Consider the following 15,609-nt stretch of genomic DNA (forward strand, 5'->3'; position numbering starts at 1 on the left):
ACGGCTTGATCTACCGTTCCTAAGTGCTTTGCAAAGAGGTGTCGATAGATGCTCTGCGGGAGTTACATTTAGATGCTGATGGTCCAGAACGGCTAACATTTGCCCTTTTTCATTATGGACGCCTCTTAACATATGCAAAAGAAAGAGTTACAATGATTTTTTCTGAATGCAGCCACATGCAGAACCCAAAGGAAAGGTTTTCACTATAACCTTCCGTAATAAGTAATAGCATGCATAAATGGAAAAAAATTGATCAATTGATCTGTATGGGTGGTTAAAATAAAGAAACTGGCATTCGTGTGCTTACCGAAGTTAATCGTTGCTGGAAGTAGTTAGTATTTTAATGGGAGACCACAATATTTTCATAAAAAACCCTTTAGATCAGAATTGCAATTTAGTCGGCATAAAAATTTAGGGTATTTTTTTACAGCTCTAAACACCCTTGAGTCTTCCGTTTTTTCATTAGTAAATCCTCCATTCTATCATGCATTCGGTGCTTTTCTCGTTAATTTTTTCTGGCAATATGGTTATCTGTTTAAGAATTGGGTGTGCCAAACCAATACCAATACGATCATGAAGAGCATATATATGTAAAGATGCAATATTTTACAGAGAGTACTCTCTGTAAAGAAAATTATTTCATTCACTTTATATACCTCCGTGTTATCCAATTGAGAGCTTTTCTAGCAATTACGTTACTAACTTGACCACGAAAACATCACCATCTGATTCATTGTAGTGAAAATTATCTTATCTGATGGAACGTTATCTGCGCCAACCCATTGATAACGCACCTTACTCACTTGCGAAGAATTATGTACTTTGTGTCATTAGTCGATTTGTTGTTAACTTAAAACAATTGTTTTTGCATCGAAAACGAGGGGAATTTTCAGAACCCTTTCACATAATGTTAGTGACGTTCAAAAGGAAGCGTGCCGAGTGGTGAAAGTGTTTTGACAAGTTCTCAAGAATGGACGTCCTGGATGGAGTTCCCAAACATGTTTTGGGATACAAAATTCAAACACGAGAAAAGATATTATTCACGTTTTTAGTTCCGGCTAGTTTGGAGTTAGTGGCGTATCTAATCCAATTTCTAGCGGATATCGGTGTGACAATCCAGCTGTTCCGCGATCATGAGGATACCTATGCATGGCTTACCCTAATGTTAGTGTTATTACCGCCAATTGTAACATTCATTATAATTATTACGTCACCTTGGCAATGGCCGGAATCGAAAGGGTGTAACGCAGAATCGGCAAAGTTTTTGTTCAGACAAATACTCAATGTGACTTTATTTCCTATTGGTACCATACTGAGGTAAACAAATTCAATATATAGCTTTACAAACATTTAGTCCTTAAGAATGAATTGGATCCATTATCTGGACATGTATTTATATGTATGTATATTCAAATGTAACAAGTTTTCATTTTCAGGAATTGCCTGCACTCAGAAAGTATATGCCCATCTAAAATGATATATTCTAAGATGCCGGGAAATGCAAACAGAACTTTAAAAGTAAAGATTATCTTTTATAAATATTATTTTAAATACTTATAGAAGATAAGAAGGAAAAAAATTAGAATCAATTGAAGCGTGAAATTTGAAGCTACAGAGGTACGAGTACATTCAAAAATGTCAGAGTTGATGAACCCAATGGTTGTTCGAAATATTCTTGGAACTAAGATCTTGTTCGCAGAAGTGTAGCAGATAATGGACAGATGTATGACGTGAAAAACATCTATAACATTTTTGCGAAGGGTTCTATTTTTAACTTCAAGCCTATTAACATTTCAAAGAAGGAATGTCTGACTTCGCTCGTGTATCCAAAAGAACTTATTCAAAGTACTTGCTTTCTCTTCATAGCATTAATAAACTTGAAGCGGAACTTTCTATTTGATGCCTTCAGGGTTTTGTTTATTTATATTTTAGCATCATTTTCATGGAAAACTTTGGAACCAATGCTAATGGTCGATAAATTTGCTCCCGCAATTGTTATTTGCTTGTTGTTGCTCAGAAAATTACTATGGAATTGTATCCAGGGCTTGTTGAATCTAGATGATTCTACGAGTAGATAAATTAACTTTGTGGAGGTATCCAGACAGTCGTAAACACACTTCTCTCGACTTTATTATTCGAATTTTTTGAAGCACTCAATTCAAAAGGCTATGCGTTTCTCAAAATGTCAATGAGATGTAAACATGCAGTACATACATTATTCCTTGTAAATTAAATCAGTTGCAAGTACTCCCACAAAGAAGGTAACGGGGAGCGAACGCAGAACCAAACTTTCTTTAATCAAAAATTAATAAAGAATCGTTTGTTATTGCCAGGACAATGGAAGTTCAATGAATATCATCCCAAAACATGTTCCTGGCAGCTACTCCTTCTTTGCGCATCATGAAATACCTTTTCTGTTTTGTTGCTTTAAATTTTTCATTATTCGTTTCGCCTTCATTTAAACTCCCCCCCCCCCCCCCCCCTCCCCCCATTTTTACTTGAAATAAGTCCCGGTCTCTTAATGCCAAATGTCGTCCCATTGAAAGTTCTTGCTCTCGGAACTGAAGTGAGGTAGGTTTTAGCCTAAGGTGCAGCTTTGTCGTTTATGTACGACCCTCATCATTCGCCTACCTAACAGGTTACAAACAATGTTGGCATCTTATATCGTTCAGAACGTTGGGCATCGATGACTACATAAGTTGCCGTCGAATAATCCAATGAAACAGGAAAACAATAAGAAATTAAATACAAAATGAATACTCCCCCTGTCTGCCCCTCTAATACCCTGAAATATTTCCTCCGAAAGGACAAAAGCAGTTTCAGTGAAAATTCAATAAATTTTTGAAATTTTTTGGGAGCATTAACAACCCAAATAATTTTTGTAATATTATAATATCGTCTTTGTTTTTCGTTGAAGGTTTTGTCGGAGAATATTTTGGTCTGTGGAATCGCTTTTCCATGATGACGACACTTATGAGCGACATCATAGTCTGCTTAAAGCAGCTGAAACATCGCCATTTGAATTATATCGGTTCACACAAGCTTACTTTCAGGCCGCTCCTCAAGTCATTTTGCAACTATTCATTTTACTAAGAAAGGATATATTTCGGAATTATGAGACAAGTAAGTTCCTGTTTGATGCAAAGTAGAAGTAAATGTAAATATAATGCCTGCTATTGTTATTATTGTCGATAGTTGAATTCCCAGAGTTGTAATCCACACAGAAATTTGAAGAACTAATTTAGGATAGCCATAGTGAAATCTAGGAGATACAAGGGGTCGTTAGTTAGATTCAGGAAAGTTTGACGCAAGGAGCACCACAAACAATATGTACACCACGACGAAGAAAGGATTTATAAGAGTTGGGTTTTCAAACAGTGTTACGGAAACAGGATTGATTGGTATAGATGAAGAACAATCACCTAATTTACAAAATGTGCTAGGATAGAAAAAACAATATATTTTCATAAAAGTATATAGCATTGGCTTTAAGATACCACGCACTGTATGGGAGTTATTTATGTGTGAGTATTAAATCATGTAACAAAAAACATATCAGTCTTACGACGGTTTTTACATTGGTCTGCTGGACTTAAGGAAGCCTTTGCAATATTGACAGAATTCAATAAACATGCGTAATGAACATAGAGTGTGGGTGGCCAAAATTATCATGCAAGTTGATAATTGTCACCCAGGGAAGCTAAGCAGCTAAGAGCTTAGAACATTGCTTTCGTTATTTTATTTATTGTACCTAGGCTTATAGCCTTTTTCTGGATGGCGATGGACATTTTAGAATAGTGCTACTGCGTCAGGTTGCTACATCATATCTGATATGTGAGTACTCATAAAAACTCCTCTACTTCTTCCCCCATTCCCCAGCGGGACCACCGTGAAGTATTACTTCGAGGGGAGCTTTGGTCTATACCACTACATTTAGGTCATGCATCCAACATTCTTGGAATCTTTTTCTGGATCGTGGCCATTGTTATACAATACAAATCGCCCTCTAATCTCATCATCTCCTCTTACCCTGATTCAGTTCATGACATTGTTCAATCTTTCGCCAGACAGGAGCTGCGTATAGCAGAGTGGATTGATCTCACCACCTCTACTATAAGATGTTAAGCATCATCTGCGCTAGATATGAACTAGCCTCTACTGCATAAAACTTCCCTGCACTGAACTGCACCGATTATTACCCGAAGGTTTTTAATAATCGATTTTGAGATAAGCTCGTGCTCACCAACCCAGAGGTGAACAGTATTAACGCCCGGAACATTATTTCTTTATTATTATTATTCTTTCGGATTGCATAAGTCGATGTAAGAGAGTTAAACATTAAATCTGCACATATATTCTTCATTGTTTTTTTAATTAGTAGGTTCTGCTGATATTCGGAGATTGTCAGCTTTACACCAGCTCCTTCTGAATATATGGAAGTTTCCACTTCACTATAAGCAATCATAAATAAATCAATTTTATATGACTTGCGGTTTCATCAACGCAGAAGCAACTCATTAGATGCTGCCTCACCTCTACGGAAGCCGCTACAAGGTTATATATGCCGGGAGCTCTATAATTTCTCCTTACCGGCACGAAAACCATCAGAAGGAATCTATGTAACTGATATCAAGTTTTCGGTATACAGATCCCTTAAATTCAAGATTTATGTATGATTCATTTGTAGAGTGAGATATTTAACGAATTAAGTTGTATTTGCTGGTAGTGGGAAACACGGTCATCTTCATCATCATTATTATTTCTAAGCTCCTTTCAAAATCTGAATGTAACTTTCGACGTCGTTTCAGTTCCTATTCCATCGACATCATCATTTGCGCTTCCAAAATACATATATGGTTTTATCTTACATTCCTCTTTCTCTAGTCCTCCTTAATAAAACTCTGTAATTTGCGTCCATTTTCCGCAAATTCGACTGCTTTGCTCTGGAAGCTGTACAAAGAAAATTCATCCAATCCCCTCTTTTTCAAAAATAATTTTTTGTGTGTGGACTATCCTTCTCGGCCCTGCACCCTTAATCGTTATCCGAATCTTTCTGGCAATGTGTACCCTTTTCAAACTCTGCACTCATAAGCTCTGCCTCAACGGATCTTATTTTTTGCATTACCTTCATCGCGGGATTATTTTGAAGTAACTGAGCCCGACAGCTACTCGCACTACCGATCCCAAAGCTATTCATGTCCAATAACGCTCTGTAGTTTGTTTTTTATTCTGTATACATATGTTCTTAGTTTTAAGCATAGATTATGCTATTTACTTGATCCCCTCTCTCCCTTTGCAAATAATATGTACTTAATTAGAAATTCTTTTCTGGCCATTCAGGCGAAAATGGATTAATTTACCCTTGGTCCGGTTTTCTTTCTTTACGATTGTGAACCCTGCAACAGATTACATGGACATGCGAAATTATCACCAACTACGTACATAATGTAAAACGCTATAGAGATTGTCACGACACGATAATAAATTAGGCTGCAGCGCACAGGTACCATCTCCACTAGAATGCTCTCTAACATCTGCTTGTTAATAGTCCTCAGTAAAATTTGAAAAATTTTGCGGAACATATCTGAAGGTGTCCCATATCATACAACTTAAGGATTGTTTCATTGTTGTCTACGAACACTGTTTAAACACTATCAAAAGTGACAATCGAGTAGCTTCTGTTTCCTTTAAAAAATCTGACTTGGTTTCCTCGCAAAAGCTCCGTTGAAACAGCCACCTGCTAGTGTGCGCATATGAAACCGCTGTTTACGCCTTATTACGTAGAGATATCAACAGTATTTTCGTATGAAATATTTTTGGTAGATTTCTATAACAAAGTCTAGTATGATATTTTTATAAAAATGTGTGATTTTGAAGCTGACAGTACGGATGTGTGTTCAAAATGGCGATCTTCACATACGTAATGAAGAAGGTGGCCGCCAAAAAAGTATGAAGACTCAGAACTGGAAGTCATTTTCTGTGAAAATGATACTTTTAGATTAACAGAAAAAGGCAGATATATTGCTAATCGGTGCGCTATTTACGACGATTCTACGCTCTGGGCAAAACTCACAAATCGCGAAAGAGGGTACCCAAATAATTGACTGAGATACAAATTCGGAACAGGGAGAACACATCAGAGATTTTGCTTCAGCGATTCAACAGAAAGGGTTTTCTCCATCGAATCGAATCGGACGACGAAAAAGGAATTTATTTCGAAAATCAAAACCGAAAAAATCAAGGGTCGATTGTCGACAACCAGCATAGTCAACATAGTCAGCGAAAACGGTCTTTAAAGGGGGAAGCACGTCAAAAATTACCAGGTTGAAAATTTGCTTGATGAATGGTCGGATCTGAATGACCAAATTTTTTTGTAAGCTTACGGAACTTGAAAAATATATTGCTGTGAATGGAAAATATTTTCAATAAAGGCATCTTTGCTTTTCTTTCCAACAGATGTTTCATTTTCGCAGGAAAACAGTAGTTTCACATGCACACATCTGGTATGTGTCCTGGGTGTCGTGAAGTATTTGCCGAGACACATACATATTTAGGCGAATGCCGTTGTCATCTTGCAAAACGCTTTCCAAAATATTTTTATTGCTTTGTTTACTATAGATTTGTGATTTATTGATATACTTTTATGCAGTGTTGCACACAGATGTAATTTGCAAAAAACATTTTACGAAATTTAAGGCAGTATGAAGTTATTTAGAAAAAAATAAACACTAATTTGTGATGCTTCCTTAATTGCCCATAAACATTAATCCTATTTGCTTTCTTTTTCCCCGGAAATTAAACCTTAACAACAAAGGCGCATTCATTTTGAAACTTCGATACACCTTTGACTCTTCTCTTACAAGCTAGTGACGTCTTGTCCTGTCACTTACGTAGTAAAGCAAACATGTTGAAAAGGTTGGAGAGCTGATAGCTTTCAAGAATGGTTTGCTGCAGAAACAGAAAAGCTAACTCCGTAGAAACCCACCCAAACTATAATAGAATATCAACTGGGAAGGTGTGTGCAATCAATTTTTCGACTAAAAATCGCCCCCATCTCCAATATTGTTTCACTTGACCAGCTTTTCATACTCCGCATCTATTGTGTCTTGGTTTCCATCTTAGTCGCTCTTTCCAGGGAATCACTTTTCAACTGGTTCGGTTTTGATAAATGGGTCAGGTCGATCGAGGCTGAGCTTGGCTGCTCGCTCAATTGTAGTGCTTATATCCCCCATTCTGATATCAAAGTTAGACCACTTTTGCTAATCGGAAAAATATAGAATAATTTTTTTATATGGATAATTGAGCGTAAAATTCGAATATGAAAAGAATAGCCGATTCCAATTTTCTGTTTTCTGCATAAATTCATCTTAAAGAAGCGATAGAAGATCGAGAATTGAAAGCGACCCAAGCTGGAGCCCAATGTGGGGAATTGGATGCGGATACAACCTTCTATATTTTATGATCGAAACCTTCCAAGGATGGGAAGTATATCTATATTTCGAAAGTATGATAATATGTTGAAGGGTAATACGCACTTCATTATAACATTTCATTCAACCCTTGGAAATGTGATAGTTTTCCTACATACCCTACTCTAAATTTCCGAACCGATTTGCGTATCTACTACCGAAAATTCTCTTACGCTTTCCATTTCCAATTCCAATATTACTTAGAAATAGTACCTAAAATGCCAAAGTGTAAAGCAGGTTCGGCAGACAGATATTTCCAGAAAAGTGACAGTAGAGGCAACAAGAAAAAAAAACAGGAAAGAAAACAAAAGTTATCGCAGAATAAGGAAAAGGCAATTAAAAATGTCAATCAACAAATTCCTTCTGGAAAACCAGAATAAAAAAATGTAAATAAATGTGATCCGTCCATTAAATGTTAATATGGGAGGATTCTCATTTATTTTGCAATTTAAGGAATCAAAATACATAAAATTGAACTCAAAAATAAAAATACACAGAAAAACTGCTGAATATGTTCTCTGCCTCAAACTCGATACTTTGCTATATGTATGGGTACCTTACGGGACACTTTTTCCTTCCCACACCTAATATAGGTGTGATTGCCATAGTTTCATATGTGATTCGACCTTCCATTCCTTCCTTTGATGGAAGGACACGCTCGATAGTCCCATAGGCCAAAGGGGGACGATATATTAGAACTCCTTACTGGCCTTTCATATGACCCGTTCACCAAAAAATTATAAAGAAAAGCCAGGGCGTTCACGATATTGTGCGCTGGTGCGTCATTCTGTTGAAAACAACAATCCCTTGTAACATTCCAATAAATTATGTAGTGATTTCACGATACGTTTCTGCTTTTCCCGTTTATGTGAAAAAATTGACTTTGCAATTTATAGCGGCGGCACACTATACGTTACTTCCCTGGAGTGAAGATTGCTTTCTTGATCCAAAGGGGAGATATCACGTTGACCAAAACCGGTAATTATGAGCACTAATGTGTCCTGTACGATTAAACCGTTCTTAATTACTAAAAGACACATTATTTAAAACCTTCATTCTCACGAAGGAAGGGTAGGTAGTGATAATTATTGCACCACCATTGCATGGATGTAATTTCAAACGTTTTAGGTCACGAACCAGGTATGAGCGATGAGTGATGGTAGTTTGTACTCAAGGTTTCTTACTAACGTAGACCGTGACTTCCTTTAATTTTGCGCTCATTGTGCTAAGCACAGAATTCTTAATGATCTTTTGTTTTTGGTCCTAGATTAAAAGTTGAAATGGTTGACAACTCGCTTAATAGTATTGGTTGGTTGTTAACACTCGATTACCTCCTCCAATTCGAAGACCTTAGAAGCATTGTGCCCGTCGGATGCTATGCTGGGACATTAAGATGTTACAAAATTTCACATTACACGCAATATCGTCTCTGATGATTGTAATCTATTCCAATAATAAAAATATGTAACTTTTTTGCACCTATGAACATTTTCATTTCATGTACATATAGACCTATGGCGACAACTACTCACTCCCTTCTTTAGTATTATATCGCTATTGTCAGGTTACACACGGAGGTGAAATTCAGATTTCACTTTATCAATCATGAGCTTTGACCAAAAAGCAAGGAAAGCTGAGCGAAGATAAATGCCAACAAAGCGAAGGTTCTCAATACCAGCATTTTTTTTGTTTTGTTGGATGATGACATATCAGTTTCTCAAATGTACACTTAGCTAGGATTCGTGCGCTACACTTCATTTGCAAATGTTTGTTACACGCCTTTTTCTATGAAGCAAGTGTTCCTAAGCGTCACTGGCATCCCACCTTACACACTAGCGTTTTCCTGTCTTTACTTCAGTAACATATGAGTTAAAAGGGGAGTTTGGAGGTAGTGCCAGCCGAGCTTCTGGGAAGTGCATTTTTCATCTTTCTGTGAAATGAAGATTGTCATTCGATTATCCGAACATTTTTACATTCGTTCTGCATCGAGAGGATAAATGGACAAATGAAGGTGCTACTCTGTTCTCTGATTCCAACACTCGCACTCGGAACTTCATCCTGTTCGCGCCGCGTGCGAATTGCACGACGAATAGATCTAACAATAGACTTTATTTTTATAATTTTTCCGTACTTGACGATAGATGTAAATTTGACCATTAGAAGCAACGGTATGAACATATCGGAACCAACGATATGAACATCCCGACTATGATAATTCATCACTTGGATGCCAGGAACGACTGCATAATGTCATCTCAGTAGATCGCGCCTGCAATATCATCGCGTCCTGGGAACTGGTTTTTGATGTCACGTCAACTTCTTTTTAAGGTTTTGTGTGAAACAAAACCTTATTAGAATCGATTCGATGTCTGTCTGTCCGTCTGTCTGTCTGTCTGTCTGTCTGTCTGTCTGTCTGTCTGTCTGTCTGTCTGTCCGTCTGTCTGTCTGTCTGTCTGTCTGTCTGTCACAGCCGATTTATTCGGAAACGGCTGGACCGATTGTCACGAAAATTGGTAAAAGTATGTGATCTGCCGTTCCCTTTACATGCAGCAATTGGCGCCATTTTGTGTTAAGTTTAAGGGGGGGTTCCCCATACATGTGAAAGGAGGCTGCAAAATTTTTTTTTACAGAATGTAGCCATGTGGGGTATCAAATTAAAGGTCTCAATTAGTACTTTTCGAAACTGGTTCAATATTTGAAATTGGGTGAAACATAGGGGAGTGAGGGCTCAAAATATGACCATCAAAAAGTGTAACAGGTCTCGTTCTCAGAACCTATCCAACCGAAAAATCTGAAAAAAATCACAGTAGTGCATCTCTCCGAAATCTAGGCCTCAAAATATATCCGGTTCCGATATCTACACAAATAAAGTTAATAATAGTATATTTCTACATTTTAGAAATTTACCCGGCACCCTCCTTATGTTCATCCAAGAAGTACAAAAATTAGCATAGGTATAATGAAGAGCATGGTGCACAATTTGGTTAAGTTTGAAGAAAATCCAGCGGTTATTAACAAAGTTATAGGGGGTAAAACTTTACAATTTTTTGTGAATTTCGTGCATTCTACAACCTGCATGACGTCATCATCAGATATCAATTCGTCAATACCACAACGAAGTAAGTTCGTATGGATTGGGTGGAAAAGGATTATTTTGTTTTAGTTTTTTATTCATTTGTATGTGAATATCAATTATTCCAACGAGACATGTGTGTATGTAGGTATAGAGTATATGCCAGCTAATGAACTTTGCGGGTAGAGCCTAATTCAGATAGATATAAGAAGTAAATCGGAAATATGGGTACGATCAATTTATATAGTTCTTCAAGGACGCGGTGCGACTTTCCCTTAACAAAATATATGTGTACAGTATTCGGAAATAGGCAGTTTGTTTGTTTAGGGTGAGCGTAATATCTATGGGTGTAATGTGTAGGTATGTCTCGTAGTTTGGAAAAATATGAAGGATTATATTGGATTTGTAGCTATATACGGATAGAAAAATGTGCGTTAAAATTTCTTAGATAAAATGGACACAAAACCTTTATATCCGAAGCGCGAGCTTCCGGTATTCCGACTTGTTTTTTTTTGCATGGCGGCACCGATCAACTCAACCCTATGGGACGTAAGGGAATTTTGGACTGTTATGTGCTTCAGATATAGAACACTAAAAGAGTGGACCTATTTTCGTGCGGTTCATTAGGCAGAGACAGCATTTCTATTTTCCGGCAGTATGGTTGGCGAGTTGCACAACTAGGTTGTTGCGGAAGATTTTGAGAATCGTCTTTATATATTTTTTAGTGCCACAGAATTATTTCTTTTCGCTCCTATCATAGAACTGCCCAAATAATCTAGAAAAGTAGTTTGTAGAAAACCTGGAAGCCGAAAAATTATAATGCAGTAAAGCCGGCCAGCAAAACAGAGCGACGGGTAAACTTTCGGAGAGATGTGATCAAGTTTGCATAGAGAGAGCTTTTTACATTCCCCAGCAAAATAGTCCATAACTGCCTTAATGTAAAGAAGGTAAAACTTATTAAGAAGGAAAGGACAAACGTATAAAGCAACTTAAAGGGTCTTTAAGTTAGCTATAAAGGAGAAGAGACTCTGCTGAGCAGCGAACATAAATTTTGTACTTCATCTTCAGAGGGTTCAAAACGTTCCACCCAAACGAATTCTGGAGTTGCTTCGTGGCGTTGGCCTTGGGTGGTCAGCAATTGTTTTGCAGCAGGAAACTTCTTTTTGCCAGTGAGTCCATTATTTTATCCTGAATTACCCTTTCCAATTTGTTCAAGATCAGAAAAAGGCGCTATTTTTATTGGGTGAGATTGAGGTTCTGAATTTTTTGCCGAAGGGTGAAATGGTGCTGCGCCATTAAGACCGTCTTTTCTTTGTTGACGGGTCAAGCCTGTAGTGGGCAACCCCCACAAACTGTTTTAATCCTGTTAAAAATTTTCACTGGAGGTTTTTCGTGGATTTCGTACTTGGTGGTAGATTGGGTCGACACTTTTCGGAACAGATGATTTTGGGTCAACAGTTGTCAACACAATAATGGCGAAATGGTTTCATTTTTGGGGGAAGAGGAGTTACGCTACCCGGTATTGTTGAAAAATGTCGAAAAAATGTTCCCTATGGCTATGAGTAAGCAAGTAAGTAAACTTCTACTCGGGTATTGGGTATCAACTAGGCCGTCGGTATTGGCGGAGTTTTCGGTTAAGCTAGGGAAGGAGAGTACTTTGGTGACGTCAGATATAGTTTTGGGAACTATTTCCGTATACCATTCACTTATTCTTATTCCTAACTCAAGTGCGCTATGGACAAATTTCTCCTCTACCTGCGTGAAAATCTTTCCAGCGTTATTGATTGTTTTCGTCTTGCCCGTACTTAGGACAACAGAATGGTTCTGCCTAAAGTCCTCCTTGAGCGACCACCGTTAATATTACTCACTCACTGTCTTTGACTGGGCTTCTATTGCATATGAAATGCGTGTTGAGGCTGCACTTTATTGCAATTTCGTTTTCCATTCATTAAATCGAAACCACAATAATTTCCTTCTTAGTTTCACGATTGCATGATAGTGTAGAAATGATAGTGGCAAAGTAGTTTTACATCAGTTCAACATGAGTGAGTTCCTATCCACTCCATCGCAAGTTAACTTCAACAGTATCAATTAGGATCAAAAAACTTTTGATGTGTTGGCATTTTCAATGACTGAATGGAAAACCCCTAGTAACCTGCCCGCAATTCAAAGTTAGACAAATAAAATGCAAATTTTTCTAATTCCCAAATTCGGAGTATCAAAAAATAGATTTTGCAGCAGGAAAACTTTCAAGTGCGAAGTTGTGTACTGAAAATGCAGCTGGAGTGCTGCATGCATCGTTTAAAGTCCATTGAAAAAAAAAGTACGAAGATTCGCTTGCACTTGGAATAGATCTCTCAAATCATATGTGCTAGCGTCGAAATCCCATTACGTACTTTTGACCTGGTTTTCCGATCCTCTTTACTCCAAAGCGGTTCCTCTTGCAATTATCTATACATGAAATTCAAATTTATTCAACGAATTCTGTCCAATACATTATTTATTTGCCCATTAAAGAGAATTAACCTTAGCTTAACCTCGACTAATTTATTTTCCTCAGATCGATTTTTATTTTAAACTTGATATTGAAATTTTCAGATGATCTGACAGTTAACTTAAAAAGATAAATACAAATTAACATAAATAAATAAAAACAATAAAAACTGAATTTTTTATGTGTTTCTGACACCTTTCACCAACCAATGCTGGGTTTTCCTTTCGAATAAAAACAGCTGGGAGTCGTGTACGATGGTGGTGCTCCATGTGCGAAATAACTATGTCAAGGTCCAAGTTGGTACTTACCACCTTTACAAGAGCCTCGTTGTGGTTATTTTGTATATAATATACGCACTAATGTGTATACAACAAATTTCTTTCTTTCATGAAGTTAAGTGGCTATAAATGTAAAAGGCTGAGGTTTTCGATGCAAGATTGATGCTAATTATGACAATAATGAATTGGTTAGTGTTGAATGAGAGCCATTTACGCGAGTATTAGTATAGAGCACTTTAGACTGGTAGGTTGATATGTTATGGAAGCAATGGAAGAACTGAATATTTTACAGTATGAGCTTTTATAGATTTCTAATGAAGGAAGAAAATATCTTCAATTATGGTCTAAAAACTGGGAATTGCATCTAGTGTCAGCAAATCAATAGCAGCAGCAATATATTAATAATACTTTCATAATACTATATGATGATGATTTCTAACTTATTGAATTGAGAATTTGTGTGGGGTCCTAAGTTTACGTTTGTGGAGAAAATTATTTTATCAATTATTTTTAATCAAAACTTTTTACGCAACATTACTCCAACTTTTTCAAAAACAAACAAAATGAAAAAACATATTCCATATTCCCCCCCATTCCATATTACTTTTAGTTCCATCCTATGAATATATCAACTAATTCCATTCTGAACATCTTACAGCCAACGTCCAGGTGCTCAGCGTGGTCTTCTCTCTCGTCAACATCGCTGTAATAACCATGTCCTATCAACGATTTGAAAGTCAAAAGGTCGTCGGACGACATTATCCATGGTCCACAAACCAATACGTGCAACATCGTAGAAGTAAATTCCAACGGACTCGTAGTCTTACGGATGAGCTGATAAAATCGAAAAAAAGATCCGCTGAAATTTCAAGAACATTCCCAGAAAGCGAACATATCATGCAGAAATTTCATTCACAACTTTCTCAACCCAAGGAGCCAACTAATTCCACAGGAGTAGAAGCACAGGATAATGCATGGATTTTTCAACGTCCGGGAACAAGTACACAGAGTGGAAATTTGACTGCTAGCCAAAATGTCGCCGGCAGAGAATCAGCAGACAATATCCTTGAAGGAGTCGATGAATTAGATGTTGCAAGACGCCGAAGTATTCCAGAAAGCGATTGGAGTACAATTGAATCAGCCTCGGTCGATGGCGAGAATAATCCAGCTCTAAGACGTCAAGGAAATGCAAGGCAGATAAGAGTACAAAGCATGGGATCTGATTATGTTCCAGATATTCCGCCGCCAAAACCGCCTATGGCAGCGGGAGGAGGAGTTGATGGCGCGGAGGGGAAAGGACTATCTTTTAATCCACTTAATAGATTATCTCAATACGCCGACATGCTAGTACTCAATGCTGAAATGTACATTAAAGAGCATGTACCACGTCCCCCACGTATTCTTATTGAACGCGTTCTAAGTCAGGAGGAAAGAGATAAAACCTCCTCGCAATCTGGAAGGGATAATACTAATGACATGATACGTGGCAGCTATGCCAGTCAAATGACAAATCCAAGAACGGAAGCATCCTTGGCGAGAGACATAATATCCCATCAGACATCTGCTCCATTTCAAGCAAAGACGGACCCGGAAGCGAGTGCGGGACAACGGGAGGGAACCCTGGCTAGTGGTAGCACGGCAGGTGGGACTGTTGGTGGCCATGACGAGTTGGATTTTTTCCTACCCACTCGAAAGAAAATGATCGAAGGTGTCGAACAGGATGACTTTGCGGGCAAATTTGTTTCATTTTTCGGATGGATCCTTTTCATCTATATGCGAATGATATCGTTGTCCGTATTTTCTGTTTTTTATCCTTGGGAATTTCTTTACCTTATTGGTGCCCATTATGGCTTAATGCTACTTTGCTTAGCCATCGAAAGTCGTCTTCAGGACAAATACGAACGTATCCTTTTTTATTTTTGCTTAGCCTACATATATATTTTCGTAATATTGGAATTCAAAATCAAATTTCGACACGTTCGCCGTATGTATATTGGATACTTTCTGCTAGTTTTGCTAGAAAATTTTATCATTACGTTTGTATGGCATGGGACGGGGGAGTTTTATTCATGGGTTTATGATTTCCTCTTCACTTCAAGCATGATAAGCGGCGTGTTAACTTTAATGTGTATGATTGTGTATTACTGCATCCTACGACCAAATGATGTTATACTTTTTGAGGACGTTGAAGAGTCGTAAGAGCATAGAAAATGACATAGTTAAGATGCAATTTTTGTAAGTAGCCATAAGAATCTAGCAATAAAGTTTCAAGTTAATCTGCTTGTTTTTGTGCTT

General features: G+C 37.5%; 2 protein-coding genes across 4 annotated transcripts in view; one reads left to right on the forward strand and one right to left on the reverse strand.

The window, feature by feature from the left end:
• The window catches only part of LOC119653268 (cytoplasmic polyadenylation element-binding protein 2), a 575,423-nt gene that overhangs the window by 55,905 nt on the left and 503,909 nt on the right, over positions 1–15,609 (reverse strand). The gene's annotated exons all lie outside the window — the stretch shown is intronic.
• LOC119653269 lies at positions 755–15,606 on the forward strand. Its single transcript, XM_038057891.1, has 3 exons — positions 755–1,317; positions 2,918–3,123; positions 13,973–15,606. The coding sequence occupies exons 1-3, from the start codon at positions 971–973 to the stop codon at positions 15,511–15,513; spliced, it is 2,094 nt and encodes a 697-aa protein (XP_037913819.1). The 5' UTR covers positions 755–970; the 3' UTR covers positions 15,514–15,606.

This window comes from Hermetia illucens, chromosome 3 (genome assembly GCF_905115235.1).
Source record: "Hermetia illucens chromosome 3, iHerIll2.2.curated.20191125, whole genome shotgun sequence".
NCBI classification, from domain to species: Eukaryota; Metazoa; Arthropoda; class Insecta; order Diptera; family Stratiomyidae; genus Hermetia; species Hermetia illucens.

Excerpts from the sequence above, each read along its gene's own strand:
- LOC119653269 (XM_038057891.1), top strand. The coding sequence starts at position 971 with ATGGACGTCCTGGATGGAGTTCCCAAACATGTTTTGGGATACAAAATT. Across the intron at positions 1,318-2,917 it reads CCTATTGGTACCATACTGAG|GTTTTGTCGGAGAATATTTT; the intron begins GTAAACAAATTC and ends TTTTCGTTGAAG. Across the intron at positions 3,124-13,972 it reads ATTTCGGAATTATGAGACAA|CCAACGTCCAGGTGCTCAGC; the intron begins GTAAGTTCCTGT and ends AACATCTTACAG.